At 55.6% G+C, this 26,833-nt stretch overlaps 1 protein-coding gene across 14 annotated transcripts in view; it reads right to left on the bottom strand.

Moving 5' to 3' along the window:
* The window catches only part of ST3GAL4 (ST3 beta-galactoside alpha-2,3-sialyltransferase 4), a 76,930-nt gene that overhangs the window by 28,905 nt on the left and 21,192 nt on the right, over positions 1–26,833 (bottom strand). For 5 of the 14 annotated variants that reach the window (XM_039254866.1, XM_039254865.1, XM_039254870.1 and 2 more), the window contains exons 3-5: positions 22,424–22,569; positions 16,224–16,337; positions 11,624–11,734 (exon numbers count right to left, since the gene is read on the bottom strand). In XM_039254866.1, the coding sequence (XP_039110797.1) occupies positions 11,624–11,734; positions 16,224–16,337; positions 22,424–22,569 (371 nt within the window). Of the gene's footprint in view, positions 1–1,297; positions 1,431–2,370; positions 2,402–9,218; positions 9,637–11,623; positions 11,735–16,223; positions 16,338–17,988; positions 18,626–18,703; positions 19,073–22,175; positions 22,372–22,423; positions 22,570–26,833 lie in introns of those variants that run through there. The other 9 variants (XM_039254877.1, XM_039254876.1, XM_039254879.1 and 6 more) reach the window with 7 other exon arrangements.

A 26,833-nucleotide genomic window follows, 5' to 3' on the forward strand; every position in this document is an offset into this window, starting at 1 on the left:
CTCCCAGCAAAGAGAAAAAGCCCCCATGAGGTAGTTTCCAGGCCCCAATAGCTGGTGCCTCCCAGGCAACCTCTCTGGAACTTTGGGGCAGCTTTGAAGAGTAAGAGTGTGGCAGAAACATCACTAACAGCACTTACACACCTCTTTCGCTGTGCGGGGACCTTTCAGAGCACTTAGCACGTATCGACACATTTAAAATCGCCCTGGCAAATGCCAGGGCCAGGGCCTGGCGGAGCTAGTGGCAGCACACGGCTTAGGAGACAGCGACATTGGTCTGTGCCTCTTAGGACACCCCAGCCCCTACCAGGCCCGGTCCCAAAGTTCTACAAAGGATAAGTCAGCCTGAACTTGGCTCCACGCTGTGCCTCCCTCCAGCGGTGGAAAGTACAGGCTTCCCTGAGAAGCCTGTGGGGGTGCCAGCCTGTGGGTGGCCATGAGGTCAGACAAGCACAGCTGAGCACCTGGATGCTGCCTACACGCCCCCTCCCCCGGCCTTCCGGCAGGGGCCCCCTAGGTCAGGCCCCCAGGACCTGTGAAGCAGCAGCAGCACCTCAGGCCTCAGATGGCCCAGACAGAGCTTCCCCCCCAAGACTGGAATTGGAGGGGGCAGTACCGGCAGACATGTTGGCAACTCTGGGCCGGCCAGGAGGTCCCTGCCAGCACCAGACCCAGGGAGGCACCCAGGGCAGACAGCTGAGCCCAGGGTTCCTGTCGCAGGTATACCCCACCCTCACCCCAAACCCACCCCCTTCCCACTGCCCATCACCCAGGCAGCTCTTAGGCCCAAAGGCCCCCACAAGGGACCTGGTATTCTGGGCACCACCAGCCTGCAGTGAGCAAACCCCACCTTCGGGCTCTGCTTGGCGACCTTACGAGTCCTGTCCACAGATGGACCCTGCAAAGCCTGTCACCTCTAGCAAAGCCAGCCCCCGGATCTCCTGGACTCGATGGGGGCAGTTGTGCGAGAAACCCTGGCTCAGAAGATGCTGAAGGTGGGGACGCCTCTTCAGCCCGGGCGCAGGGGTGGGGGCTAGAAACTTTCCGGAGAAGAGGACCAGCCCCGTTTGCTCACTCCGAGGGAGAGAGGAGCACCGGCTTCCCGCGAAAATCCGGTCCAGAGAAAGGGATCCCGGGGCTGTGGCCGCCCCACCCGGGCCGGCCCAGCGCTGCGCCCACGTGCGGGGCCCACCACCTCCCCGGCCGCCGCGGCGCGGGGCCGGGGACCGGCAGCCGGGCCCCCGCGGCGCCCCCGCCCTCCCCCCCGGGGCCCCACGGGGACCGGCCGCCGCGTACTCACCCTCGCGGGTGGAGCGGGGCGGGGCACGACACTTTCGCGCACAGCTCCGATCCGCTAGGCGCACGGGCTGGCGGCGCGGCGGCTCCGCTCGGCCGGGTCCCTGTCCCGGGCGCGGGGCCGGCCTGGGAGCGGGCAAGTCCGCCTGCGGGGAGGCGGGGGCCCGGGGCCCGGGCCGGGCGGGGAAGGGGCCGGACACGCTTGCGCACACGGCCGGGGAGCCGACTCCGGGGAGCGGGCGGGCTGGAGGAGGAAGGGCGGGGAGGAGGAGGAAGAGCTGGGGCGCTGCCGCGCGCGGGCGGGGCCGACTCCCGCCGGCCGGGGACTGTGTGGGAGCCGCGCAGGCCGGGGAGGGGAGAGGGGGTGGCGGGCAGCGGCACCGGGGGGCCACGGCGCGGAGGGCTTGCCGGGCGGGCGCGGAGGGGCGGAAGGGGAGGCCGGATGGGGTGAGGGTAGAGCCCGGGCGGGCGCTGCCTGTGTGTGAGTGGCGCCAGGCTGGATGTGCCCAGCGCAGCCTCCGCACGCCCTCCTGGGAACAATGAGACCCAACAAAGGGTTCTCGGCTCTCCCACGTGGTGAACTGCGCGTCCTTCCCTCATTGGGGAAAGTGAGGCACGGAAGGGGGAAGGCCTTGCTCGGGGAGCCCACCCCACCCCCAGCGCACATCGGCCAGGTGCCCTGGACAGAGACCTGGGCCTTTCTCTGCCCTAGTCTGCAACCTGCAGCTCGCACACTGCTCTCTTCACCCTCTTCTGCACACCTATTTTGGCCTTGAGAAAGCTTCTCAGTTTCTGTTCCTTACTGAAGGCGCCAGGCATCCTGTCACCAGCGGAAATCCCATCAGGCTCCTGACCCTACTTTGTTGGGCTCAGACAACCCCAATCAAACCTGGAAACTGCCCAGGCTCAAGAACGGCAGCCCAGAAGTCACCTCCAGGACAACCCACAGCCCCTGAGGCACTCCCTTTCCTAGGTGAGTGGTGTTTACCGAGCTCCTAGGGTGAGCACCCTGGTGCCCGAGGCTCCAGCGGCTCCAAGGAAAGTCTAAGACCCAGTCCCCGTCTCCAGGAAGCTTACCATCCAGCCACGGAGAGAAAGCTTACAAGACTTCTGTTCAAGAAGAAGGCAAGAAAGGATGTGACTAAGTGTTAAGGTGTGAGGCACTGAGGGTAAACACAAAGGGGGTTCAGAGAAACATCAACTCCAGGTTCACTGCAGATGAAACTGTGTGGGGGAGGGGAAGCTTATCTGTTGAGAACAGGTACTCCGGCAGCTCGGCTCCACAGAAGCAAAGTGGGGAAGGCTTGGGCAAACAGAGTCGGCCTCCAAGTTCATGCAGAGGCAGCCGATCCGTCCTGAATCACACCTTGCACAAAAGTGGGTTTTTCCCTGTGTTTCCCCAGTGTCTAACGTCATTATGTTTGAATGGTGTCTTTGGTTCGGTCTGTCAAGCATTCATTCAACAACTACTCATTGCAGGTCAGCTCCAGGCCTGGAGCTAAGCTAGGTAGAAAGAAGCCAGTGACTGAAGTCCTTGCCCTGAGCAAGTCAAGGGGACAGGGGGCTATCCTCCCTGTTTTACAGATAGGAAAAGGGGTCCAGAGAGAGCAAACAACCCCCCAAGCTGAACAGAGAATCAGCCCGGCTTCTCAACTTTTGCTAACTCTTCGATGAATGAGATCTACACACAGTTTGCTCTTGTTGCTGTGAACCACATAAACTTCACTCTGCCAGAGGCTAGAACTGAAGGCCTGCTCTCACTCCTGGAGACCTGATTCCCAAATCTGCCTCTGCCACTCAATTGCTTTAGTTTTCTTATTAAACAAACAACCCCCCCCCCAAAAAAAAAACCTTACTGAAAAAAATGGAGAGGCGCCTGGGTGGCTCAGTCGGTTAAACGTCCCACTTCGGCTCAGGTCATCATCTTGTGGCTTGTGAGTTCGAGCCCCACGCCAAGCTCTGTGCTGACAGCTCAGAGCCTGGAGCCTATTTCAGATTCTGTCTCCCTCACTCTCTGCCCCTCCCCCGCTTATGCGCTGTCTCTCTCTCTCTCTCTCTCTCTCTCTCTCTCTCTCAAAACGAAATACACGTTAAAAAAAAAAAGGAAATACTTGTGTTTAGTTAAAGGTATTAAATTAGGCAATGGTTAGGAACTTGCTCTGAAAGTACAGTGTGCTTTCTAAGTGTGTGTTATTTTGTTATGCAGGCGGTTCCCTTCTCTAACCTTTAAGAGTTTGCAGGTCTCCTCCCCTCCCCCACCCCCAGCTTATCCCAGGCCTGGTGACTGGGTGCCCAGAAGCTAACTGTAATTCTGACTCCTCCCCTTCGGCCATACATGCTTACTCATGATCTTTCCCCTTCCGTTTCTTAATGACCCAACCAGACACTTAGCTAGCTGCCTAGAAGCCCTGTCATCTGTGGGGCAGGAGGGAAGCAATTCAGGGCCTTTCAATCCCAGGTGAGGTGAGAGGTTCTGGAGCCATCTGCGCACCTCCCAGCTCCTTGCACCCTTGCAAGTCACTGTGAGTTGCTCAGCAAGAGGCTGTGTGATGGAGCAAGCAGGGCTTTGGGCCTCGGGAAACTGTTCTTCCCGGAGGCTAACTGTCAAGTACAGGTCAAGGCAACCTGACACGCAGCGATCTGCGTCCCAGTCCCCCGCTGAACCACGTTGCTTCCGTTCCTTTCTTCTCTGCCTCCCTTTGGCTCTCTGGCTCTGCCTCCTCAGTGGAGGAAGTGGAGGATGCCTCTGCTGGGGCAACCAGAGGGGCCTCGGGAGCAGAGGGAAGAGGCAGGGGAGCACAGGGCCCGGAAGGGGCAGGTGCATGTAGGGCTGGGGAGCCCTGGCCCCGCGGCTCCTCCTTGGCAGGCAGCGGGTGTGGGTAGGAGGCACAGCACCGCTTGACAAATGTGCCTCACAGGCTTCTGGCTCCTGTCCCTCACGTGTGCCACGTTAGCATCCTGCCCACCAGGAGGAGGGAACAGCAAGATGCCGTGTGAGGAAGAAATAAATCCAATCCAGCATCTCAGACGCTTTTAAAAATAGCAACTCTGGGATGATATTTCAGCTCCTATTTTTATCAGATTTATATGACTGGACCATGGAGCTGAGCTGTTCCCAGGGTTCTCAATAGCAGGGGACATCACTGCAGTAGTCTTAGAAACCTGCCAGTAGGCCAAGGCATTCCAGGAACCTTTAGTCTGGAAGAGATCCCGAGAAGTCACTGCGTGCAGTGCTTGCCTCTGTTTAAGGCTACAATCAATTAACCACAGATCGTTTATGGCTTGCATTTTGCCTTAAAGTCCCTTGGTTGCTATGCCTCCACTGAATCATCCAGGATTCTACAGCCCTTCGACTGTTAGTTCTTTTTATTATCTAGTCCAAATACCTCTGGTTACATCCTTTCTGGTCCTTCTCACAGTAGGATAATAGCTAACGTTTACCGAGTGACTGCTATATCCACAAAATCCTCATGGTGGGCACTATTATCATTCCTGATTTAGGTGCAGTTGCATAACTTGCCCAAGTTCATACCTGGGTGCGGTGAGGATTCTGTGACAGAACTGTCAGACGGTGCTGCCTCTCAGACATTGGCCCTTAGCTTTGACTCTCTTCATCACAGTCCCGAAGGACAAACTGGCTAGCGTTCTAGTTGTGCACATGAACCTCATGCTAGCTTAGGTCTAGCCTGCAGCGTGTTGAAGCACGCACTTCCTAACTGCTGAGCCTGTGATCATGCAGCCCCTCTGCTATCAAATTTAGCCTGGAAATTTGGCTTCTCTTTGTGTAAGGTCTCAAAGCCCCGTCTGCTTTTTTGAAGGCATTCACCACTGTTATAATTACTTTGTAATTAATGCCTGTGTTCCTAACTGAATCATAAACTCCAAGTGAGCTCTACCTCACTTACAAAAGCGGGGGAAACAAGGGAGAGATGTTTGAAACCTGTGTATTGACTTGAAACACTTACTTTAAACAGATTCAGTCCATGTTGGTTTTTTAAGTGGTTAAAACAAGGGAACATAAAGTTTATGTAGATTTCAGAATCCAATATAACTTTACTAATAGTAACAGTAGAATAAACACAGGTTGCCAACATGTATGTTGCTAAATGAGGATATTTAAAAAAAACAACTACCTTTAGTTACCACCACCTTCCTCTTCGGGGAAAAAAAAGACACTTTAACTTTATATATACATATTTAGAATAACGATGTTGTCCTTTCTGAGAAGCAAGGATTGGCCGGCCTACATCAGTCTATTCGGAAATGAAACAGATATACTAACCTATTTTGGATATGGAAGTATTACAAGAGAAACAATTTCAAATATTACTTTGTACGTAATTGTTTCCTGATTTGTTTCTCAGGATGGGAATCAGCGTTCAGCAGGGACAGGCAGAGTAGATCTGCTGTGTCCAGCTTGTTCTGAAATGTTATTTTTCTCAGATTCGTGAAGGAATGTTGACAAATCCAGAACACTCAGCAGTTTTGCTCTATGAGGAAACTTTTGGGCGAACTGAAGGGAGCCAAGGGACAACAGCCGCCATGCCTCTAGCTGCTTCCTTCCTTCTCCAGTCACATGCCAAGGAGATAGTGGGCCAAGCACCAGGGGCTGACAGCCAGCTGTGGACATGTCCAGGAATTTTCTGGGAAGAGTGACATCCACCACTGTTCCGACAGAGCAGGGACACAGGCACGCACACGGAGGGCACGCAATCAAACACAGAAGGCGCTCTGCAGCATGCAGGATGGATTATGCTGCCGGATGGGGGTTGGTATTTGCTAGTTAGCTAAGATGGGGCCGAGAAACCTTGGTCTTGCTCAGGAAGTTCTCTCAGGGGATGCAGGACGTTGGATGCTGCAACGTGTCATCAAGGGGAAAGCCAGGGCAGAGATGGGCAGCTCTCATTCTGCGTCCCCCGGAAAACCAAGAGACCTGGATTGAGCTCCTTTACTGTAGGGGAAAGCCCTCGAGGTGGGGGTGGGGTGGGGCTGGGGAAATACCGCACTGGCCTCAGGCCCAGGGTGTCTAATGTGGAAGGAGCCGCACTTGGACCCCTGTGGCCCCTGGGAACAGACTCCCTAGAAATGACAGGAAGTGGCATTCATGTGTGGTCAGAAAGCTTGGGGCTTCGAGAAGAGTCCCACCAGGCTCCCTGGGAGTTCGAGGTGTTAACAGAGCAAAGGGCCCCTTGACTCCGTCAGTCCTTCCCTGCAGCTTGAAGCCCCAGGACTCAGGTAAGACGGCATCTCATGCGGTTTCAAGGGCCAATAGGTATATGACAGAGACTCAACAGAATCCATTTCGTGGCTCACCACATATGTGACCAGCTGTTTCCTGGCGGAGAAGCAAACACTCCAGTGCGCAGTGACACTGGCCCCTGCTGGGGCCTTTGGGGGCATGAGGCCGAACCCCTGAGGTCTTCTCCCAGCTCACAGGGCTGCCCTCTGTGGGCTTCGTAACGCCCACTCCAGGCACCAGGGAGAACCGACCCTCCTCCCCTCAGAAAGCAGAATTGGTCCCGCCAGAGGAGCACCTCCGAGCACTACACAGGAGCACAGCCTTTAGAACCTCCCTCTAGAACAGCCCTTACCTACTGTCTCGTCCTATGCTCTCCTGCCCCACGGAGTCATGCTCCCCAAGGGTACAGACCCACAGGTCTTCTTGACCTTCTTGTTCCCATCAGCACCTTGCAGTGCTGGCCTGTGCAGGATGTTTGGTAGAAACTTGATGGGTGAGTAGATCCTAGAGGAAGGAGGAGGGATGGGACAGATAAGGCTAGGAAGTCCAGCCTGTGTAGGCACGGAATGCCTTTGCAGGGCTTAGTCCTGGGAGTTAGAGATCTTGTCCCCTGGGAGGCTCCTGAGCGGTCTCCCTTTTGGTTTGGGATTGGCCACCTGCTAGTCTTCTCCAAGCACACACCCTGTGTGCCCCACCGGCAGAAACTGATCTGTCCAGATGAGGATGCTCCCAGGATTGCGTTCCTCTGCTCTGTCTGCAAGGAGGGGCCTCTCTGGGTTAGTGTCCCCTCCACTTGCCTCATTTGTCTTTGCAACAGTTTTTTTTTTTTTTTTTTAAGTTTATTTTGAGAGAGAGAGGGAGGGAGAGCCCAAGTGGGAAAGGGGCAGAGAGAGATGATCCCAAGCAGGTTCCGTGCTGTCAGTGCCAAGCCCGACACGGGGCTCGAACTCATGAATCAGGAGGTCATGACCTGAGCCGAAATCAAGAGTCTGAAGACTGAGCCCCCCGGGCGCCCCTACGACAGCTCTTACACATGGGAGAAAGACCAGCCACCTTCATCACCACCTGCGGAAAGTGCAGGCCACAACCCTCTCCCTGCAACCAGCCCCCTCTGGCCTCACCACCCTCATCACCTCGTCCCGGTTCACCTGTCCTGTCCTGCCTCGGGTCAGCTACCCTGCCGAGCCCTGTCGGGATTCTGAAAGCATCCCGTGTGTCTTCCTTGGGGAAGCTTTTACTTGAGCTGCTCTCACATACCTGTTTTCAAGGTAACTACCTGGGTGTTGCCTTTTTACTCCCACGTTCCTTGGCCGTCTGCCCCAGTACCCTGGAGGGCAGGTAGGAGTTTGTTTTCCCAACACTTAAAAATACCGTCTGACTCAAGAGTCGATCGGTAAGTCAAAGTTTACCACGAAGCAACATTAGCCCAGGTTACAGTGACATGGCGGGACACCCCGTGGACCCTCATCCCTGCTCTCCTTTCCAAAGCAACAGGCTCAGGACACAGTGGGTCTGGTACAATGTTAGGGGGTGGATGCCAGCTCCCAGGGGAGAGACTGGTTTGTTCACCACTTCCCAGTCTCTGGGGCAGTGCCCAGCCTGCAGCATGCGTGTAACAAACACGATTCTGGGTCTCAGCCCGGGGATTGCAGAATAAGGGCCACCTCTCTCTGCCTTACGCTTCCGTCTTATCACTTGGCAGGACCCAATGTCCTGTTCCCCCCCGAGAAAGCCTCCTGAGGACACGCAGTCCGGTGTCCTTCAGCCCCAGCTTGACGAGCCAGGGATGCCAGCCCCTCTGTCTGTCCTCTGTGGCAACACAAGGGCCTTCTGCCCTCCACGGCGTACCCTCGAGTGCTTGCCTGTGTGTGCTGCTGGAGCCCTGAGAGATGTCAAGCTTCCCGGATAAGCCGCTGAAGGCTCCCTATAGGCCACCAGCCTCAGACGCTTTGAAGTCCCTTCCTGGCCTCTAGATTCTGAGAACAGGGGACCTGTGACGCTCTGGTCACATCTCGAGCTGGTGGCCCTCAGAGCTTTGTCCTCCACTACAAATGCCTCATTTTGCCCTTGTTGATACACAGTTGTGCATTTGATCTCCTGGCTGCTCTCTGTGACTGTTTTGTCTTCCTGCCTAGATAACAAACTCAAGGCCAGGGACTCGCTGACCAAATAACAGAGGCAAAGGCAAAAGCTTTTTGGGCTTGCCTCGTCTGATTCCTATTAAAGCCCTCCCACTTCCAGGCAGCCATCCTTCATCCTTGTCAATGAGCAGTTTATCAGCAGGGTTGACTCACGCACGGGCAGGGAAAGAGGAAGTGCCATCAAAAAAACCTCTATAGATTATTTTGAGAAATTTTCTGTATTTGGTTTTTTGGGGGAACTCCCAGACATGTGGGCCCAGAAAACCATTAGGAAGATGTAGAAAATGGGAAGGAGGGAGGGGGCGTGATGGCGGAGTAAGGCCCCAGGCCGGGGGCAGGGCACTGTTGGATTTGGGATCCTGATGGCACTCACAGGGGCTTGCAGAAAGCCCTCAGCTTCCAGGCCAGCTGAAGCCACCCCACCCCCCCCCCCACCCCCCCACCCCCCACCAAAACTCTTTTCTCAGGATTCGCTCACCCCATCGTGCCCTCCCCGCCTCCCGCACCACCTGCGTCCCCAGGCCCTGGCGTCACTCCACACCAAAGGAGGCCAATACTTTATTCACATACTAGAAACAAGCCAGTACAAAATACACTTATTAAAAATTGACTTGGTGCTAAAACTCCGTCCGCCGCTCCCCACCCCGCCTCTGCCCCCCACATCTGTGCTCGTCTCCGGAGAGTTCCCGGCCAGACTCAGTTTCTCTGGGCCTCCTGCAGGAGCCTGAGCAGGGGGTCGTCGACCCTGAGGGCAAAGGTGAGGGTGCGCCGCTGGTAGTGCTGCGGGTCACACTCCAGGTTCTCAATCACCTCGGCTAACAGGTGCGCCCGCTCCACCGCCGTGCCCGGGGCCTCGAAGCCCAGGGCCGTGAAGTGCACGTGCAGGTGGTAGTAGGAAGGCAGGTAGTGCAGGTACACTCGAAGGCGGTCCGCCTGCACCTGGTAGCGCTGCAGGATGGCCTCCTGAGGAGAATGGAAAGGGGTCGCCGTGGTGCCGAATGGAAAGGGGTCGCCGTGGTGCCCACGAACCGGCGCCAGAGCCCTCCTCTGCGCCTAACCCCCGGCTAGCCTCTGGACATCTGTACAAACCCTGCCAAGAGCTTCCCACCCATGGTCTGCTACAGGTCCCTGTCATCCATCCCAGGGAATCAACAAAAGCAGGTGACAGCCGTGAGGCAGAGGCTCCTTCCCCCAGAGGAAGGGAACGGCGGCCTCTATTAGGGTTCCGCACTCCAACCTGCACACAACACTCCGGCTCCCCAAACAGTCTCGACTGGGAATCTAGGAAGTCCCACCGCCTAGGGGCAGGCCACAGCTGCCCAAGACTATGGCGACCATCCTAAGTAAGTGGGAGGGAGGCTTGTACTCCTCTTAGCATAGAAGAGCGTGTGGCCAGAAACAAGGGTGACAGGGATGAGGTAGAGCTGAGGCCTGGTAGAGGAGAGAGGATGGGGAGGGCGCATGGGAAGGGAGGCCCTAGGAGGCCCAGGGAAGGTATGGCTGGACTCTTGGAGGAAGAGGCAAACGTGGACTTTGGCCCCGGCTGCCTCTGCCTACCCCCTACCTTGCTCGGGGGTTAGGGCTCTTTCCACCTAACACCCCTTCGGGAGCCTCCTAGGCTTGCCATTAACAGGAGACTCTGATTTCCACAACTGGGTGAATCCCTGAGGTCAGAGGTGAAGAGAAAAAGACTAGGGGCTCAGTGGGCTCAGAATACACCCCACAATTACATCCCGGACTTGGAACTCTGCCCGGGCATCTCTGCAGCAGGGTGAGGTCACGGCCAGGGCACCCAAAGGCCTTGCGGGGATACGTATGGCTGGCCTGTCAGGGCGAGGCTGCCCGAGCTGCAGGGCAGATGCAAGAGTAGGCCCAGCATCTCCTGGGGAGAAAGACAGCACTACCCTCTGACACCCACAGGCTGTTTCAGGAGAGAAGCAAATTACTCTGAAAAGAGACAGGTGACCAGAGAGACAGTGACGTGGGCAGGTGGGAGAAGAGGGCAGGGTGGCTGGGGTCTAGGGGTCAGCAGGGAGCGGACTCACAAGAGCCCTTCCCCAGGCCTGCGGCAGAGCCTCCGAGCAGCCAGGTGGCGAGCTTCTCCCCAGCTGAGCACGCTGGTGACTGCTGGGCCCTGGCACGGGGGCCGCACCTTTGACTGTTTCAGGAGCACATGTGAATGTTTCTGAGAGCCTCACAGAATGGGATTTGGCAGCATTCCTTCCGGACACCGAGGCCCAGAGGGGTGAGGTAAGGAGTCCTGCCCGGGGTCGCTCGGTGGTTAGGGTCAAAATGTCACCATCAAGACCACCACTCAGGATTCTAGACTCACTTCTCCCGCCTTCCCTTGCCTCTTTACTTTGTATTTATTTATTTTTTTGAAAACGGGGGGGTGCAAGTGAGTGAGAGACAGAGAGAGAGACACAGAGAGAGAGAAGCAAGGCTTGAGCTCACCCGATGTGGGACTCGAACTCACGAACCAAGAGAGCATGACCTGAGCTGAAGTCAGATACTTAACCGACTGAGCCACCCAGGGGCCCCAGGGCTCCTCTTTAATTTCATGTTGTTCAACAAATATCCCAGTACGAAGCACCCCAGAATGCCAGGTGCTACAGAATTCGGTCTCTGGCCACAGGGGACCCATCTGCCCGAGAAACACGTCTGGTGCACAGTGGCTGTCCTGAGCAGACACAGGTGATCCTGGGAAGGGGGGGCACCTAGGCAGGGGAAAGATGGCTGAGAGTAGAGCTGAAGGGTAGGGAGGGACCAGGAGACAAGGGCCTTGTGAGTCCATTTAAAGTGGCTTCGCGAGGTCCTGGGATTGGCATCCAGAGACAGGCCCCTTTCACAGACGGACTTCCGGGAAGGGTGAGGGAAGCGGCCGGGAGCACACTGGAATTGGAATAGGGTTCCTCTGGGCTTCCGCACGGATGTGGCCCAGGCGACTTACCTGCCCCTGCCGGAGGATGTTCCTGAGCAGCGGCAGGTGGTCCGGAGTAAGGTCCCGCAGCGACCGGATGCCCCGGCGGTGGCAGATGGCAATGAGGTACAGGTCATCTAGCTGTGCAGAGATCGGGAGGGGTAAACCAGGCTCAGCAAGGGACGGAGCCGGGGGAGGCCAACAACTCGGGAACTCCGCAGGGAGGCCTGGAAGTGCCCACCCCCCTGGGCCTGCTGTAGCACCGGCCACAGGCGATCCCAGGGACCCCGTGGGAGGACCAATCCCTGGGCAATGGGGGCCTCCACGTGCCTGGGATGAGTGGGGCAGTCTTAGGATAGAACTTCTGTTTATTCTTCCTGCTAAAGAGTATCATATAGGAATATTTATTACTCACAGAGTTGACGAGGGGGTGGGAGGAGAAGGTTCAAAGAAGGGCAACTTCCCCTCCAAGACTCTACAGTCTAATAGCATACAGGTGTATAAGTACTACAAGACACAAAGTGATGAAAGTACAGGAGAAAGCAGGGAAGACTATCTAGCTAGGGTGATCCAGACAGGCTTCCTGGAAGAAGAGGCAGGGGATCCCAGTCCTAAAGAAGGAGTAGCATTTAGAAGAAGAGCATTCAGATAGAAGGAAAAGTGACCGCAAAGGCTCAGAGGCAAGAAAGTATACTGCGTGCGAGGGCCAGAGGCAGTAACTCGGTTTGTCTGGAGTCCAGTGCAGGGGGAGGATGTAGGAGGATTTGAAAGGTGAAAAGGAGCCCTGGGGCCAGCTCAGCAGTGAGCACCACCAGAGCGCTTAACCTTTTTCTCTCTTCCCCTATTGCACAGGGCTCACAGGCCACACTTCCGGCTGTCCTTCCTGAAAACAGCGCCTGGCCGAAAACCTGGAGGTCACACCAGTGCAGAGAACCAAAGTCAACACGATCTTGTGCCAGACAGCAAATAAACTCTTCTGCCCAGAAAACCTTCCCACCCTCCCTGCTCACCCAAACTGGCCCCAGCCCAATGCCACATCCACGTGCGAGGCAGGCCCCGGACACCAGGGCTCCAAGGAGCGAGGCACGGAGGAGAGCCAGCAGACTCAGCCGGGCAGTGTGAGCTGCTAGATCGCTCAAGGACACAGTCTGGGGGCCGTGAGTCACCCGACCAAATCCCCAAGGGCCCCAGTTTGAAAACTGAGGTTTTCCATATGGTGCCTGCTGGCCAAGCGTGCCTCCTAATGCCAACAGTCTCTTCCTAGCACACACATTCTCCTCTGTGCAGGTTCCAACCACCCGGGCTCTCTGCCTCAGGCCTGCTCCGGACCAGGCTCGAGGGAACCACCCAGCAGGTGGCTGAGCTGTGCCTACCTAGGCTTCAGTTTTGCCCACAGGTCCTGCCCAGACTCTCCCTTCTCACGGCCTGTGCCCAGGACATTCGTTCTCTCCCTCGCTAGGAGCCCAAGGAGATGCAGGAAATAGAACTGCGTGAACTTAGGGGGGGCGGGGCGGGAGGGAGGGGACTGTCGGTGTCTCCAGCCATTCTTGTATGTCACTGTCACCGCCTTTCAGATAACAGTGGCATTTGTTTTAGATGATGCCTGCTGACAGATCACAAACATGGCATTAAATCACACCTCTCTGCCCCAGGGCAGGGAATGAGGCATGAAGCCTGGTGCCGGATGTCTGCTCACAGGCTGCGTGAGGGAGGGAAAGAAACCCTTTCTTGGTGGGCAGACAGGACCCCAGAATTTCTGCAGGAAGCCCAAGTCTGAAGAAAGCTAGGCAAGGAGCTGGAAGGGTCTCAGACTGGTATCCCTGAAGGTGGCCTACCAATCACTTCAGGCAGGCAGACACCACTGACCTCTCTTTACAAGGCAGGACAGCAGAATCAAAGGAATGGCTTTCTGGCAAGGGGCACGACAGAGAATGGCTGGAGGGCCATCCTTCCCCCTCTGGAGCGACCCAAAGGAAGAATTCATTGGTCTGAGCACTTTAGATCAAAGAACCTATATTATATGAGCGGAAAGTGCGTGTTGTGTCCATAGAAACACATACCTATGTACTTGTATACACAGCATGCAGAGACTATACCTGGAAGAAGACACAAAGACATAACCTCTTTTGAGAAACCGTCCCTTCTAGGGAACGGAAATGGAGGGTGTGGGGTGAGGGAACTTACTTTTACTGTGCTATTTATTCTACTTTGCACTTTTACCTCGTGCATGTATGAACTAAACCTTAAAAAAAAAAAAAAGCAAATAAAAGAGAATATACAGGTGATCTCTTAAAATAACTGAGGAAGGGGTATTTTAAGCTCCAGGGAGGCAAGATTCTCTAGCAGACATTAGCTATTTGATAAATCTACGTGGAATGGACAGATGGGTGGATGGATGGACATACAGACAAAGAGTCTCTTTAATCCTGGGCCAGCAGTTGGGAGGCAAGGAGATTCCAGGGTGGTGAGGAAGGCTCCTTAAGGCAAACAGGGCGGGCCCTCTCTCCTCAACCCTCTGCCGGTACAAGGACAAAGAACAGAAGTCCAGGCCCGGTCTGTCTCATCTGCTAGCAACGCTGCTGACGCTGCTGACGATTTCAGTGTTCTGTCACAAGCCAAGGATCTGCGACAATGAAATTCGGCACCACTAAAAGACAAGTGCTAATTAAGGAAAGGTTCAGAACAATGGCACCTGTATGACCATTAAGGGAAATCTGACATTTAAGCTCGCCTATTCACAACCCCCAGGGGCAAGTCGCCTGAGCCCTGTAGCTGGGAGCCCAGTGTGGTTCCTGAGTACTGTTCTATCCTAAAGGGAACGGAGAGGGAGGGGCGGTTCCACAGGCAGGCCCAGCAGGATGCCTGCCAGCACGAGGTCAGAAGGACAATGGATTTTCATTCTCAGCGCCATGGGCTCAAGTGTGCTCAAGGGCTTTTTGAGTGGAGATGCATGAGTCAATCTCTAGTCCCTGCGCGGCCCTCAGACCACCTCCTATGAGTCACAAGCTCCTTAGTCCTCAAAGATCTCATGAGGCAGAAGTTCCTTCTACCTGACATCCCAGCTCCCGTGACCCAGTCTGTGAGCCGGGGCCTCCAGGCACGTGGCTGCTCAAGCGGACACACGGGGTGTGCAGAGCTGCAGGGAGCTGCCACCAGCACTCCTACTCCGTGGCCTTGTCCCAGCTCCCCAGACGACTCCAGAGCCAGACCTGGCTTCCCCATGGACCCAGGAACTCCTGCAGCCTCCCTCCACCCCAACACCCCACGAGTGGACAGGCCTCTCCTTCGGTCACCCTGCTTGAACAAATCGGCACCCAGTGCTACACGGCTTCTGAAAATCCCTTCAGATTCTCTACCACCCCTAAGGCCAAGTTCAGTAACTCCCGGGAGCTGCTTTTAAGAGGCAGCTGGCACTCACTTGCCTGTGTACCTCTGAGCTGAGATCCAGTCCCTTTACCCCAACTGCAGGCCCTCGGCCCCCCTTTTCTGGGCAGTGAAGGAGTGGGATGGTAGAAAGCATCTAGAAAGCACCAAATCAAAACCAAGTAAACTGCGGACGAGCCCAGTTTAGGAGCCAAAGGCAGGCCAGGACTGAGAAAGCAGGAGGGAAGGTACGCATGGGCAGGTGACTGCTTCTCGAACCCCTCTGTGTGAGGGGCCAGGAACAGAAGACTCCACCTGAGGGCAGCACGGCAAACCCATGCTCAGTGATCTTGTTCTAGACCTGAACTAGAAGAAAAAAGGTTACCTACTCTCCACTTCCTACCCGGCAAGCCCACATCTGGCCTCCTTGGCCTCACTGTGGCCCCTGGCCTCCCACAGGCTGGGCCTGGCCCAGGTCTATGTTCCAGGCCGCGATGGGAGCAGCCCTTCCTGCAACACGGTCCTCTGCCTGCTGCTCATGCCATGGGTATAAAAGTTTACCCAAAGAGATGGCCATCCGTTACAGCTTTGGTGGCGGATAGGGGTGGCAGTGAGGAAGGAAGAAGAAGTGAGGGAGAGAGAGGAAGCTACAGGCAAGCAGACAGAGAAGGTGACCAAGGTCAGCTCCACTGGAAACCTGCGCCTTAGGATGGTGGAAGTGAGGGGCATGGAGAGCAGGAAACAGCTGAGAGGCTCAGGTGGAAGCCTGGGCCACTGGAAGACCCCTCTTGGTCTCAGGGGGACCCCTCTTGGACCAGGCGGTAGAGGGAACCCCCCCCCCCCCGGAATGGGTGGTGGAGGGGACCCTTCGTGTTGGTTGCCATGGCTCCTTCCTATCAGTGCTTCAGATCTTAGGCCTGCCTGGATCTGCTGGTGTCCAGGGACACGGAGAGAATGTAAACAGTCCTCTGTAGGGCTTCAGGTGCTCCTGGAAGGGAGGGTGATGGCCAAGCCACTTGGCTGGTTAAAGAATGGCCCGTGTGGTTATGGGACACAAACATCACGCCATTCTTTACCCCCTGTGTGGGAGGAGAGCCAGGAAGAACTTCAAGTGGACACATTAAGGTGTAAATGTTTGTGCACAGCTAGGCTTCTGTTGTTGGTTAGTTAAAATCTGCTTAGAAAGAGACCAAGGTGAGAAAGAAGGGCAGGACTGAGGGGGCCCAACAACCCAGAGCCCAGAGAGCCCCAGCAAGAAAGCTTCTACCTGCTGTTGGTTCCACTTGAGATCAGGGATGAGGACGAAGCCATCAGAGGGATCTGGGTTCTCAAAAACAATCCGATCAGCTTCAGCCTTCTTATCGAGAATGTTGTACACCCACTGGAGGGGGGGGGAGAGAGAGGGTTCACGTAGCTGCTCACAGCCCCTGGGAAACGCCACCAACCAGGGTCCCTCCAGGAAGGACGGCCAAGCCATAAAGGGCCACTGAGCCCAGGGGGTCTACACTCAGGCTGCCTTGTCCCCGCCCATCTGCTGGGGAACATCCCCCTCTCCCACCACAGCCACCTCCTCAGGGGCCACTGCAGCTCGGATGGGGCCGGCTCTTCAGGTCCTTCCTGTGTTTAGGCCACATACACGTTCTGCGGCCGCCTTGCTGGCCTTGGGTGCGCCCATCCCCACTCGGGATGGATCAGTGGTCTTGGGACCCAGGATCAGTGGTCTCCATGGGCCTCCCCCACGCTATTCAGGACCAAAGGCAAAGACAGGGCGGGCCTTCCTTCTGCAGACTGGAGCCAGCTACACACCAGGGCAGGAAAGGCTTAGGGCCTACACACAAATGTGTGTGGGTTTCCTGCCCTGCCTGGGGGGGCTCTCGTCAGTGATGGGATTAGCGCCTCTGCCCTCCTGCAGCCACAGTGGTTTCCGCTGACACAGCCTCTGTGTGGTAATACAGAGGAGGCACAGCTCAGAGACACCGATCACACAGAACTTTCCTATCCAGCCAGGGCCTCCAGCCCCTCTCACACCCTTTTATCAGCTGCTGGCAGTCTTCAGAGGGCCCTTCCTTGAGTGCCGTGTGGATCCCAAGGACGTCATTTTACAAGTAGGGTCCTGGCGACCCCTGTGAAGAAGCCAGCCTGCAGGGAGGCTAAGATAAGAAGGCGCCTGTTCCCACAGGGCTCACAGACCTCCTCTCTTCATTTCCCCAGAGCTCAGAGGCAACTCCCGGCCTGAAATCCAAGCAAGAAGCCTGATGCAGAGCCGGACAGAGGGCAGCGCCTGGGCTGGTGCTCGAGAAGGGCCTCCCGGCTCACTGAGGGGGCGTATTGAGAGGCCGGCAGAGGGCTCCTCTGCCCACTGCCCGAAGTTCTAGCACAAGCGGTATCCGCGAAGGCTAGGAGCAGTGAGGGCTGGCCTAGAGCCTGCATACCTCATCCCCCAGAGTCCACACCCTCGCTCTCGGCCGGTGTGGCCAAGGTCAAATGCAACCATCTGAGAAGCAGAGCAGAGGGTACCTGCCTGGGACTATCTGGGGTTCCCAGACCCCTGGCAAGGCCAGCAGGTCGGTCACAATCTGGTCTGCCCACTACAAAAGAGGGGCCTCCCCGCCACTTCCTGGGGGCGGACTGGAGCATGGCCAGCAGCGGCTTCCCCACACAGCCCGGGGGCCATGGCCATGCCCAGCCCAGCGTGTGGAGACTCTTCCACAGACGTGTTTCCTCTCCCGCCGGAAGTCCTCGCTGGGAGGAAAAAAAGCTTGCTGGAATGCGACCCAAAGGGCCCCCAAAAGTAAAGGGGAGGGAGGTGAAAGACGACGCTCTGTGGAGAGCCCCAGAGGGGCCTCCCTGGGGTCCGGGCTGTCTCTTGCCCTCAGCTAAGTCCCCTCAGACTGGAAAGCTGTGTAGTAGCAGATAGAGAACTGGTTCTGGTGTCCTCTCCCGCCTCCTCACTACCTAGCCGACACTTTAGGTTAAGTGGTGTACTCTCTGAGCCTCAGTTTCCCCTTTGAGAGGGGGCTAACGATACATACAAAGTACAGTGTGGTGAGGAGTGTAAGTGACTGACAGTGCCTGGCACAAAGGAGGCCCCAAAAAGGCAGAGGAAGGTGCTCGGAAAGTTCTGGCATGAGATGGCATCGGGCCGTAGCCTCGTGGTGATGACAGCAGGCGCTCTGCCAGAGGCCGCTGCACCGAGAGGGCGTGAGCAGGGGCGTGGTAACAGTGAGCGGCCCTCCCACGCGCCACCCTGAGAACAGGGCCTCTCGGGGACTGCCGCTCGCAGCAACCCGGTCAGGCTGGTGCCACTATTGTCCTCACGCTGTAAGGAAAAAGCAAGTGTGAGGAAGTCCAACCAATTCCAACCGAGTGTGGCCCCACAGCCCAGGCTCCAGGCCATGGGGGAAGGCCTCTGGGAGAGTGGGAGGAAGGGGCGGGGGGTGACATGAATCCACATGAAGTCTCAGGCCAGCAGCCCAGGTGAGCAGCTGAGAAAGGGAGGGGGCCAGGGAACAGAATTCACACAAACCACTGGGGGGGTTGAGGAGCCGAGGCATGTAACAGGGAGAGAGTGAGGCCATCAAGACACAAGCTCAGGGGGGCCCAGCCAGCCCCGCCTCCCGGCATACACCTGGCATGGCTTCCTTGCAGCAGGCGACACTGGCCACACTCATCCCTGGTGGCTCTCCTCCTGCTTTTTTGCCAGCCCACCTACTAGCCCCTGCCCTCCCACCCCTCACCCACCCGCACCCCTGCGGTCTCAGCCCTGCACTCGCCCGTGCCGTCCTCGGAATGGGCCCTGCGTGCGTACAACGGCAGCTACCATCCTGGCACCCAGGCTGTGCTGGAACCGACACAGGGGGCATGAGCTGTGGCGCATCTCTCAATCCCCACGGGGACCCTAGCGGCATTTTCCAGACAAGGCAATGGGCTCGGAACTGCAGGACACACACCACTCTGAGATGGCGCATTTGAGAATGGGAATCCAAACCCTGCGTGGACACTGAACCTCAACCTGACGACTCACAGACCAACACTCTTAGCCTGATGGTCTCTAACGCTCGGGATCCAGATGTCAGATGGCATTCTTTTTCTCTTGTTTCTAATTTTTTTTAAAAAATATTTATTTATTTTTGACAGAGAGAGAGAGAGAGAGAGAGAGAGAATGAACAGGGGAGGGGCAGAAAGAGGGAGACACAGAACGTGAAGCAGGCTCCAGGCTCTGAGCTGTCAGCACAGAGCCCATCGCAGGGCTCGAACCCATGAACCGTGAGATGATGACCTGAGCTGAAGTCAGACGCTTAATCGACGGAGCCACCTGACGGCATTCTTTACTGAGGAGTTACAAGCACCTCAAAGTTGAGGAGCCAAATAGGGTACCTGGCTGACAGCATGGGCCCCCAGGTGACACTGCCTGGCTGTGAATCTGCCTCCAAACTGCTGCTGAGAAGAGTCAATAAGGTGACGCACAGAGAATGCTAGTTCCTGGTACCTGGAGAGGACTCCCAAGTCCCAAACTCAACGGTGTCCCACATAAACCCTCTCCGCCACCCACAACCCCTGTCCTGGTTAGTGACCCCACTGCCTATCCACGCACCGCCCAAGCAGGACCTGCAGCCGCCCAGACTCTTTGCTTGCCAGCTTTGAGTCCTACTTCTCAAATCACAGCTGAAACCTTCCCCACTGCCTCAGCCTCGGCCCAGACCCACGCTGGCCTTCAGAGTCCTCCACACTCACCAAACTCCAGCAATTTTTTAAAATGCATGGAACCCACACACTTAAACCAGTTTAGGGGATCCTCATTGCCTACGGCAACTGTTCTCAGATCTGATGATCCTTAGAAACAGATTTTTTAGGGGCACCTGGGTGGCTCAGTTGGTTAAGCATCCGACTTTGGCTCAGGTCATGATCTCACAGTCTGTGGCTTTGAGCCCCACATCAGGCTCTGTGCTGATGGCTACTCAGAGCCTGGAGCCTGCTTCAGATTCTGTGTCTCCCTCTTTCTCTGCCCTTCCCCAGCTCGTGCTCTGTCTCTCAGTCTCAAAAATAAATAAAAACATTAAAAAAAAAAAAGAAACAGATTTTTTAAAAATACAGATTTCCTGGGGTGCCTGGGTGACTCAGATGTTTGAATGTCCGACTCCTGATTTCGGCTCAGGTCATGATCTCATGGTTTGTAGTTTCGAGCTCTGTGTCAGGTTCTGCACTGACAGGTGGAGCCTGCTTGGGATTTTCTCTCTCCCCCTCTCTCTGCCCCTCTCCTGCTTGCTTGTGTGCTCTCTCTAAATAAATAAATAAACATTAAAAAAAAATACAGATTTCCCAGGGGATGCCTGGGTGGCTTAGTTGGTTAAGCATCTGTCTTCAGCTCAGGTCTTGATCTCACAGTTCATGAGTTCAAGCCCTGCATCAGGCTCTCCGTTGTCATCACAGAGCCCACTTCAGATCCACTGTCCCCCTCTCTGCCCCTCCCCTGCCCATTCTCTCTCTCAAATTTCCCAGCTCTACTCGCTGAACACCCTGATTCAGGAGATAAGGAGTAGGGCCCCATGCTCTGCATTTTGAGAAATCTCCCCAGGCAGTCCTGACGATCAGCCAGGTCTGGGGGCCTCTGGTCTCCTGACAGGTGCACACACCCGCTCCTGGCCCCTGCCCGTCCTCCAGCTCTCAGGGCCTCTGTACTTGCCCTTCCCTCTGCCTGGAATGCCCTTCTCTGCCTTGTCCACCTGACAGACTTCTATCTGTCCCTTAAGACCCAACTAGAGGACCCCTTCCTCTGTAAAGCCCCCCCTGTCCGAGCTGATCACCCCCCACCCCGTGTCACCACTGAATCCTGGATACAAACCACCCGTGGGACAGTACTCGTTCCATTCTACCGTGCCGGTCAGACTCCACGTCTGTTTCCCCACCAGACTCTGGGGCATTCCAACTGTCCACCTGGGGGACCCTCCAGAGCCTAGCACATGGCCTGGTACGTAGCAGGTGCACAGTAAATACAGTGACTGTTGCCAGTTGAGCTGAGTGCTTCTTAAACCTCCTAGAAATAGTCAGGAAACAATACGTGAATACTTGTGTCAAACAGAACTTGGCTGAGGAGCAGTAGAATTTGGCACTAAGTATACAGCAGTGGATAAGACAGTACACATACAAGCTGTCACACCGACTTTAAGAGTTTCCTCCTTTGGATCACGTTATTTGTGCAGCTGGTACCACAAGGACATATACTCCAGGAGATCCCTCTAGGACCCTGAATGGCAGCAGCCATCTAGGAAGATGGAAACATAATCTCCTTTCTTTGTAGAAGACAGAGCAAGTGCAAGGACTTGATTAAAAAAAAAAAAAAAAAAAAAAATCAAGCCAACTTGAGCCAGAGGAACCTGGTGCAAACACAGCACAGGGGGGCCAGGACTAGCAGCCGGTGGGGTCTTCCCTAGGAGGAACCCGGGCTGTCGCCCCGCATGGCCTCCCGCATGCCTGCCAACCACCCTTTCCTTACTTCTCCTGTGTACAACTGACCTGGTGGGGTCCCCACATGCAAGGGCCCCCTCCCTTCTTCTGGCCTGGGAGACATGGCTATGAGGGCCCTGTGTGTGACCAGCCCCCACCTCCATGATCTGAATCATGGGCAGAGTGGGTGAGGAACGCTCAGAGAACAAGGGTGAATGACGAGGAGACAGAGACGGTGAGAGGCAGTGAGTGAGCAAGGAAACACCTCATCCGTCATACTGAAGGCTGAGCATTCACTCGGGGCGACTGCAGGCACAGGCTCTGATCGGCCCTGGACCTCGGCTCATCGAGAAGTTGAGACCTCTTAGCTAAATGGCCTTGCATCTGGTCTGGTGGCTGAAGGCACTGCCAAACCTCACATTAACCTCTGGGAGAGGAGGCCCTGCGCTAAACGGCCAGGCGCATCAGGGCCCTGCCCTCTGGGGAATGGATGCAAGGGGAACGAGTGAATCGAGTTTCTACTCTGGGACTCGACTCCCAGAGGCGGGTCTGCTGCAGGCGGAACCAGGAAGAAGAGTCTGGGATGGGGTGGGGCGGCTACGCTGGAGTCAGTCTTGGCCCATTCATACAACCCGGGTGAGGGCACAGCCGTTCTGAGACGGTTATCAGTGCTGATGCAGAGTCTCCAAAGGCCTGGGCCGCCCTAAGGTCCCCACAGAGCGGCCCGCCCAGGACCTGGGTCGCTTCCCTGGCCGGCCTGGAGAAAACAACTCACCCTGCTTGCTTTGCTCCACAGCACTCGCCCTCTCCCGTCTTGTGCAGTTACGTACGCAGCCGTGCGCACTCACTCCTGCACAAGGAGCTGAGGCAGCCCCACAGGGGGCTGTGGTGCCGCAGTGTGCTCCCCCAAACCTGTGGAACCGTGCTGGCCCCTGACAGATCTTTGAGAGAGAAAGATGCCGGCCACAGGGAGCGCTCTGTGTCTGCACCCTCGGGCCAGTCTGAGGCGCGGTGGCCGGTCACCTGGATGCTGAGGCTCTGGGACTCCAGGTGGGGCAAGGTGACATTCCTGTAATCAGCCCCCGTCTCTCGGACCAGGTGCAGGTCTTGGCGCAGGTACTTCTCTAGGTGCTTCTCTGTGGCAGGGTAAACCACGGTCGTCTTCACGTCTGTAATGACAAACACAGCCCGGGACTGCAAAGTTAGGCGTACTCTGCACAGTCCTGTCACACTCTGGTCCCCAGCACAGAGAGGTGACCCCCACCCCGTCTCTGATTCCCCAACGAGAGGAGCCAAAGGCTAAGAGGTTGTGGTCATCCAGGACCCATGCCAGTAAACGCATGAAGTGAATCACATTCAGCATCTGGGAACCTCAGGCTTTTCACTGATGATGGGGTGCTGGGCCCCTTACCACCCTTCCCCTCTGTTTTCTAGGCACAGGAACGAAAGGTTGCGGACTCTTGTCACATAGCAAATTGCTTGGTATGTGGCTTTCTAGACCCAGAGCTAAAGATCTGATTTAAAGTAGCCTTCCCTCATGCAAAGCAGAGCAGCACAGCACCAGGGTTAAAGGCACGGACTCTGGAGCTGGACTGAGTTCAAGGCCTGGCTCTGCCTGCTCCTTCCTCAGGACCCTGACCCAGGTCGTTATTTAACCTTCCCAAGCCCCTACTTCCCCATCTGTCAACGCAGGATAATAATAGCTTCTATGTCACAGAGTTGGGAGGATTAAACAAGTTAATACCTGTGAAGCACTTAGAATGTCGTCTGACACAAAATAAATACTATGTAAGTGCTGGCTATTTTTAATCAGCCTTTCTCAACCCTGGCACCGTCCACATTTTGGACAGCTAATTCTTGTCATCTGGGGGCTGTCCTGTGCACTGCAGGATGGTGAGCAGAACAGCAGGCTTCTACCGGCATGTTAATAAAATTTTCCCTCCAGCTAGGATGACCAAAGAACGTCTCCAATCACTGCCAAATGTCCCCTGGGGGGTGAAAGTGTCCCCAGTTGAGAACCGCTGTTTTTGTCAGCAGGAATCTTGCTGTTTTCCTAAACAGACACTAGGCTAGGGTTCTGGTCCAACACCGCCTGGTTTTGGTTAAATCCTTTCCCCTACTTCTAATAACATCTGCTACAACTACTATCGTTTATACAGAGTGCTTCCACATAGATCTTATGGACAGGAAAGGAAAACGGTGTTCTAAAGTCCGTCGGAACGTTTCTCAACAGACCCATGTCCTCCCCGACTCCCTTACTCTCCGTTCAGAGTGCTCGCCCAGGGAAACCTGAGGAAAGCCCGGCAGGCACACTTTAAAACTCCAGAAATTCCTGCACTCACCCACATACCCACAGGCCCAGCTAAGTAGGACCCACCAACCTGTACTCTGGTACGTGGTCTGAGGATGTAGGTGATTTGAATCCCCGTTTCACAGCTGAGCGAAAGGGTTCACAGGACTTCCGCCTTGAGATGTGGCAGAGACAACGCTGAATGGGAGGTTTCCTTACCCCGAAGCTGGTGCTCTTCCAACACCTGTCTGACGGCCGCATATTATTCCAACAGCCCAGCGGGGCCGGCCCGAGGAGCCATTCCCAGCACCGGAGTCCCGGTGAGCACCCAGCACCGGTCCATCAGCTGCGGGAGACACAGCAGCCCGGCGCAAAGACACCGGCTCTGGACCTGAGCCGACACTACCCCCCTTGCTGACGGTCCGACCTTGGGTGTGTTATTTAACCTCTGGGAGCCCCAGTTTCCTCATCAGTTAAAGAGTGGTCATAAAATCTGCCCCACAGAGTTGTCATCAACATTCAACACGTCATCTGGACCAGTGGGGCTGCTGTGTCCCCCCACTTCCTGGGAATCTCTAGATCTGACCCTGAAAGGGAGGCACATTGGCCTCCTCACAACCCTCAAGGGGGCACCAAAAGTAGTTCCTCACTCCCCAAACCCTCCAAAATGGCCCTGGGTGAAAGGCCAGAGGTCAAGTACACCAGATCCCAAGAGACTAGAAACTGCCAGAAAGAGACCAAATGGCATTGCCTTGACCCTTGCAGTGTGCTCAAGGAAAATCCCATATCCAAGTGTAGCTCGGCAGAGAAGAACAGAGACTCTGGCGCCAGAAGGCCTGGGTTCAAATCGTGGCTCCGCATGTAGTAGCTGTGTAACCTGGTGTGAGTGGCCCGCTGGATAGGGAAGTTATGAGAACTCAGTGAGCAGTGGATAGGAAGCATGTAGCAAGTGCCCCCGCAAAGGGACGTGCCCTCACAGGCTAGCTCTTACTGTTGCTGTGTTCGCTGCTACTTTGGTGGCCTGAGCTGGACACTGGGGAGAAAAGCTGTGAGGGCCAGAGCTCCCTTGGTACGGAGGACTACGGGGGCGGGGGGGGGTGGAGAGCTGGACTATGGGGGGGAGGGGAGCTGCCTGGAGACTGGAGACAAAGGCCGAGCTCACGTTGGAGAATGGCCCGCTTTGCTGGCAATGACCACACAGCCCTGGGCTCGAGGCCTGGGGCTCCCTGGCTCTTCCAGGTCAGAAAGCCGCGGGGCCCGCGAGCACACCCCTGTCTGCCAAGGCTTGTCAGAGACGGCCCCAGCCACCCAGGGTGCTGGGAAGCGGGCGCCTCCCCAGGCCAGCCCCCTCCCGCCTTCCCCTTCGGTGGCTGGGCAAACAGAAAAAGGCATTTTCCAACTGCTTGCTTCCTGCCATCTTTCTTCCTTTTCTGAGAACCTCCTGCCTAGATGTGGACACAGAAGCCCCACTGCTGGACCCTGGGCCCCCTCAGAGCTAATCACTCTCAGGGGCCTGGCCTCTGTCAGGCCCCCACCAGGAGCCCGGGGCAGGAGCGGGCTGACCTCGCATGCTGGCGACAGGGGTGGGGGACTGCTCCACTGGCTTCCCGTCATGGTCTACATAGCCCTCGGCCACGCTGCCCTAGCCCTCTCTCCAACCTCGCCGAGCACCATCTCTCCCTCGATGTCTCCGCCCTGGCCACACGGACCTCTTTACAGTCCCGCTAGCTCACATCCCATTTCTAGGCCTCCGACCAGCTGCTCCCACCTGAGTCAAGGTCAGAATTCTCCAACAGCCTGGCTTAAGGGGCTCCTCTTACCTCATCCCTGCCTGTCTCAATCACCAGCTTGCTTTTTCCTCACTCCTTACCACCTGACAGTACAGTACAGATCTCTTATCTCTGATTCTCCCAATAGAATGTACCTTCCAGGAGGACAGGGGGTTTTGTTTACCTTTAAAAATTGTTTTAAGGGCGACTGGAGGGCTCAGTCGGTTAAGCAGCCAACTTCGGCTCAGGTCATGATCTCATGGTTCATGGGTTTGAGCCCCGTGATGGGCTCTGTGCTGACAGCTTGGAGCCTGGAGCCTGCTTCAGATTCTGTGTCTCCCTCTCTATCTTCTCCTCCCCCACTCATGCTCTGTCTCTCTCTCTCTCTCAAAAATAAACAAAAATTTTAAAAAATTGTTTTAATCATTTTATCCCCAGCACCAGGAATAGCACATGGCCTACAGCAGGCACTCAACAAATACCTACTAACCAAGTGGATAAATGAATCTGGCCTAAAGCCTTAACCCCAGGAAGGGCATTTTGGAACCAAATAGGATAAAACTTCTCTGATAAAATCAATGCTTCCCAATGCTAAGGTTTTAATTGGCAGGCAAAAGTAAATTTTGGTGTCTACCTAAATGCCAAATCAGGATGTTGACCTGCAAGTGAACTTCATGAGGATTTTGGTCAAGTGTCAACGCCCAATAAATGCTCAAACCACCAAGTGAAAATATGTTGGGGAACAGGATGTCCACACAGTCTCAAAATATCTTCCCGTAGATTACTTATTAACGACCAAGGGACCAGGTGCTCAGAGTTACCATCACTCCTAATGGGACACACTGCCATCAGGTGCCTCCTGAGGGGTGTGCCACGGTGTCATGGCCAAAAATGCATGGTCCGAATTGGATCATGAGGGAAAAGCAGCCAACCCCAACCCAGGGACATTCTACAAAACCAGTGGCTTAGTAACTCTTCAAAGGGGTCGAAGAGAAAATAAAGGAAGGCAGAAAGGCTGTTCCGGATGAAAAGGCACTAGAGACCAGGCTGGACCCTGGATGGGGGACCGGGTCCTGCTGGAAAGATGGTACTGGAACAAGCGGTAAAAATAATGGTGTCTACGTTGCAAACTAGCTTGATATAAATGTGAGATTTCCGAAAATTGACCACTTTGCTCTGATCCCTAGGAAACACACACTGAAGTGCTTAGCAAGGAAGGTTATAAGGTCTGCAATGGACTTTGCAGTAATAAGAGTAAGCAAAACATCATACATGTATAGGTGGGGAGAGAGGAGGCAAATATGGCAAAACGTTAACAATGGGGCTTTTACAAGGGAGTTCTTTGCACTATTCTTACGACTATTATGTAGGGTT

The sequence above is a fragment of the Hyaena hyaena genome, unplaced genomic scaffold, assembly GCF_003009895.1.
Source record: "Hyaena hyaena isolate Hyena2069 unplaced genomic scaffold, ASM300989v1 scaffold_500, whole genome shotgun sequence".
In the NCBI taxonomy this organism is placed as follows: Eukaryota; Metazoa; Chordata; class Mammalia; order Carnivora; family Hyaenidae; genus Hyaena; species Hyaena hyaena.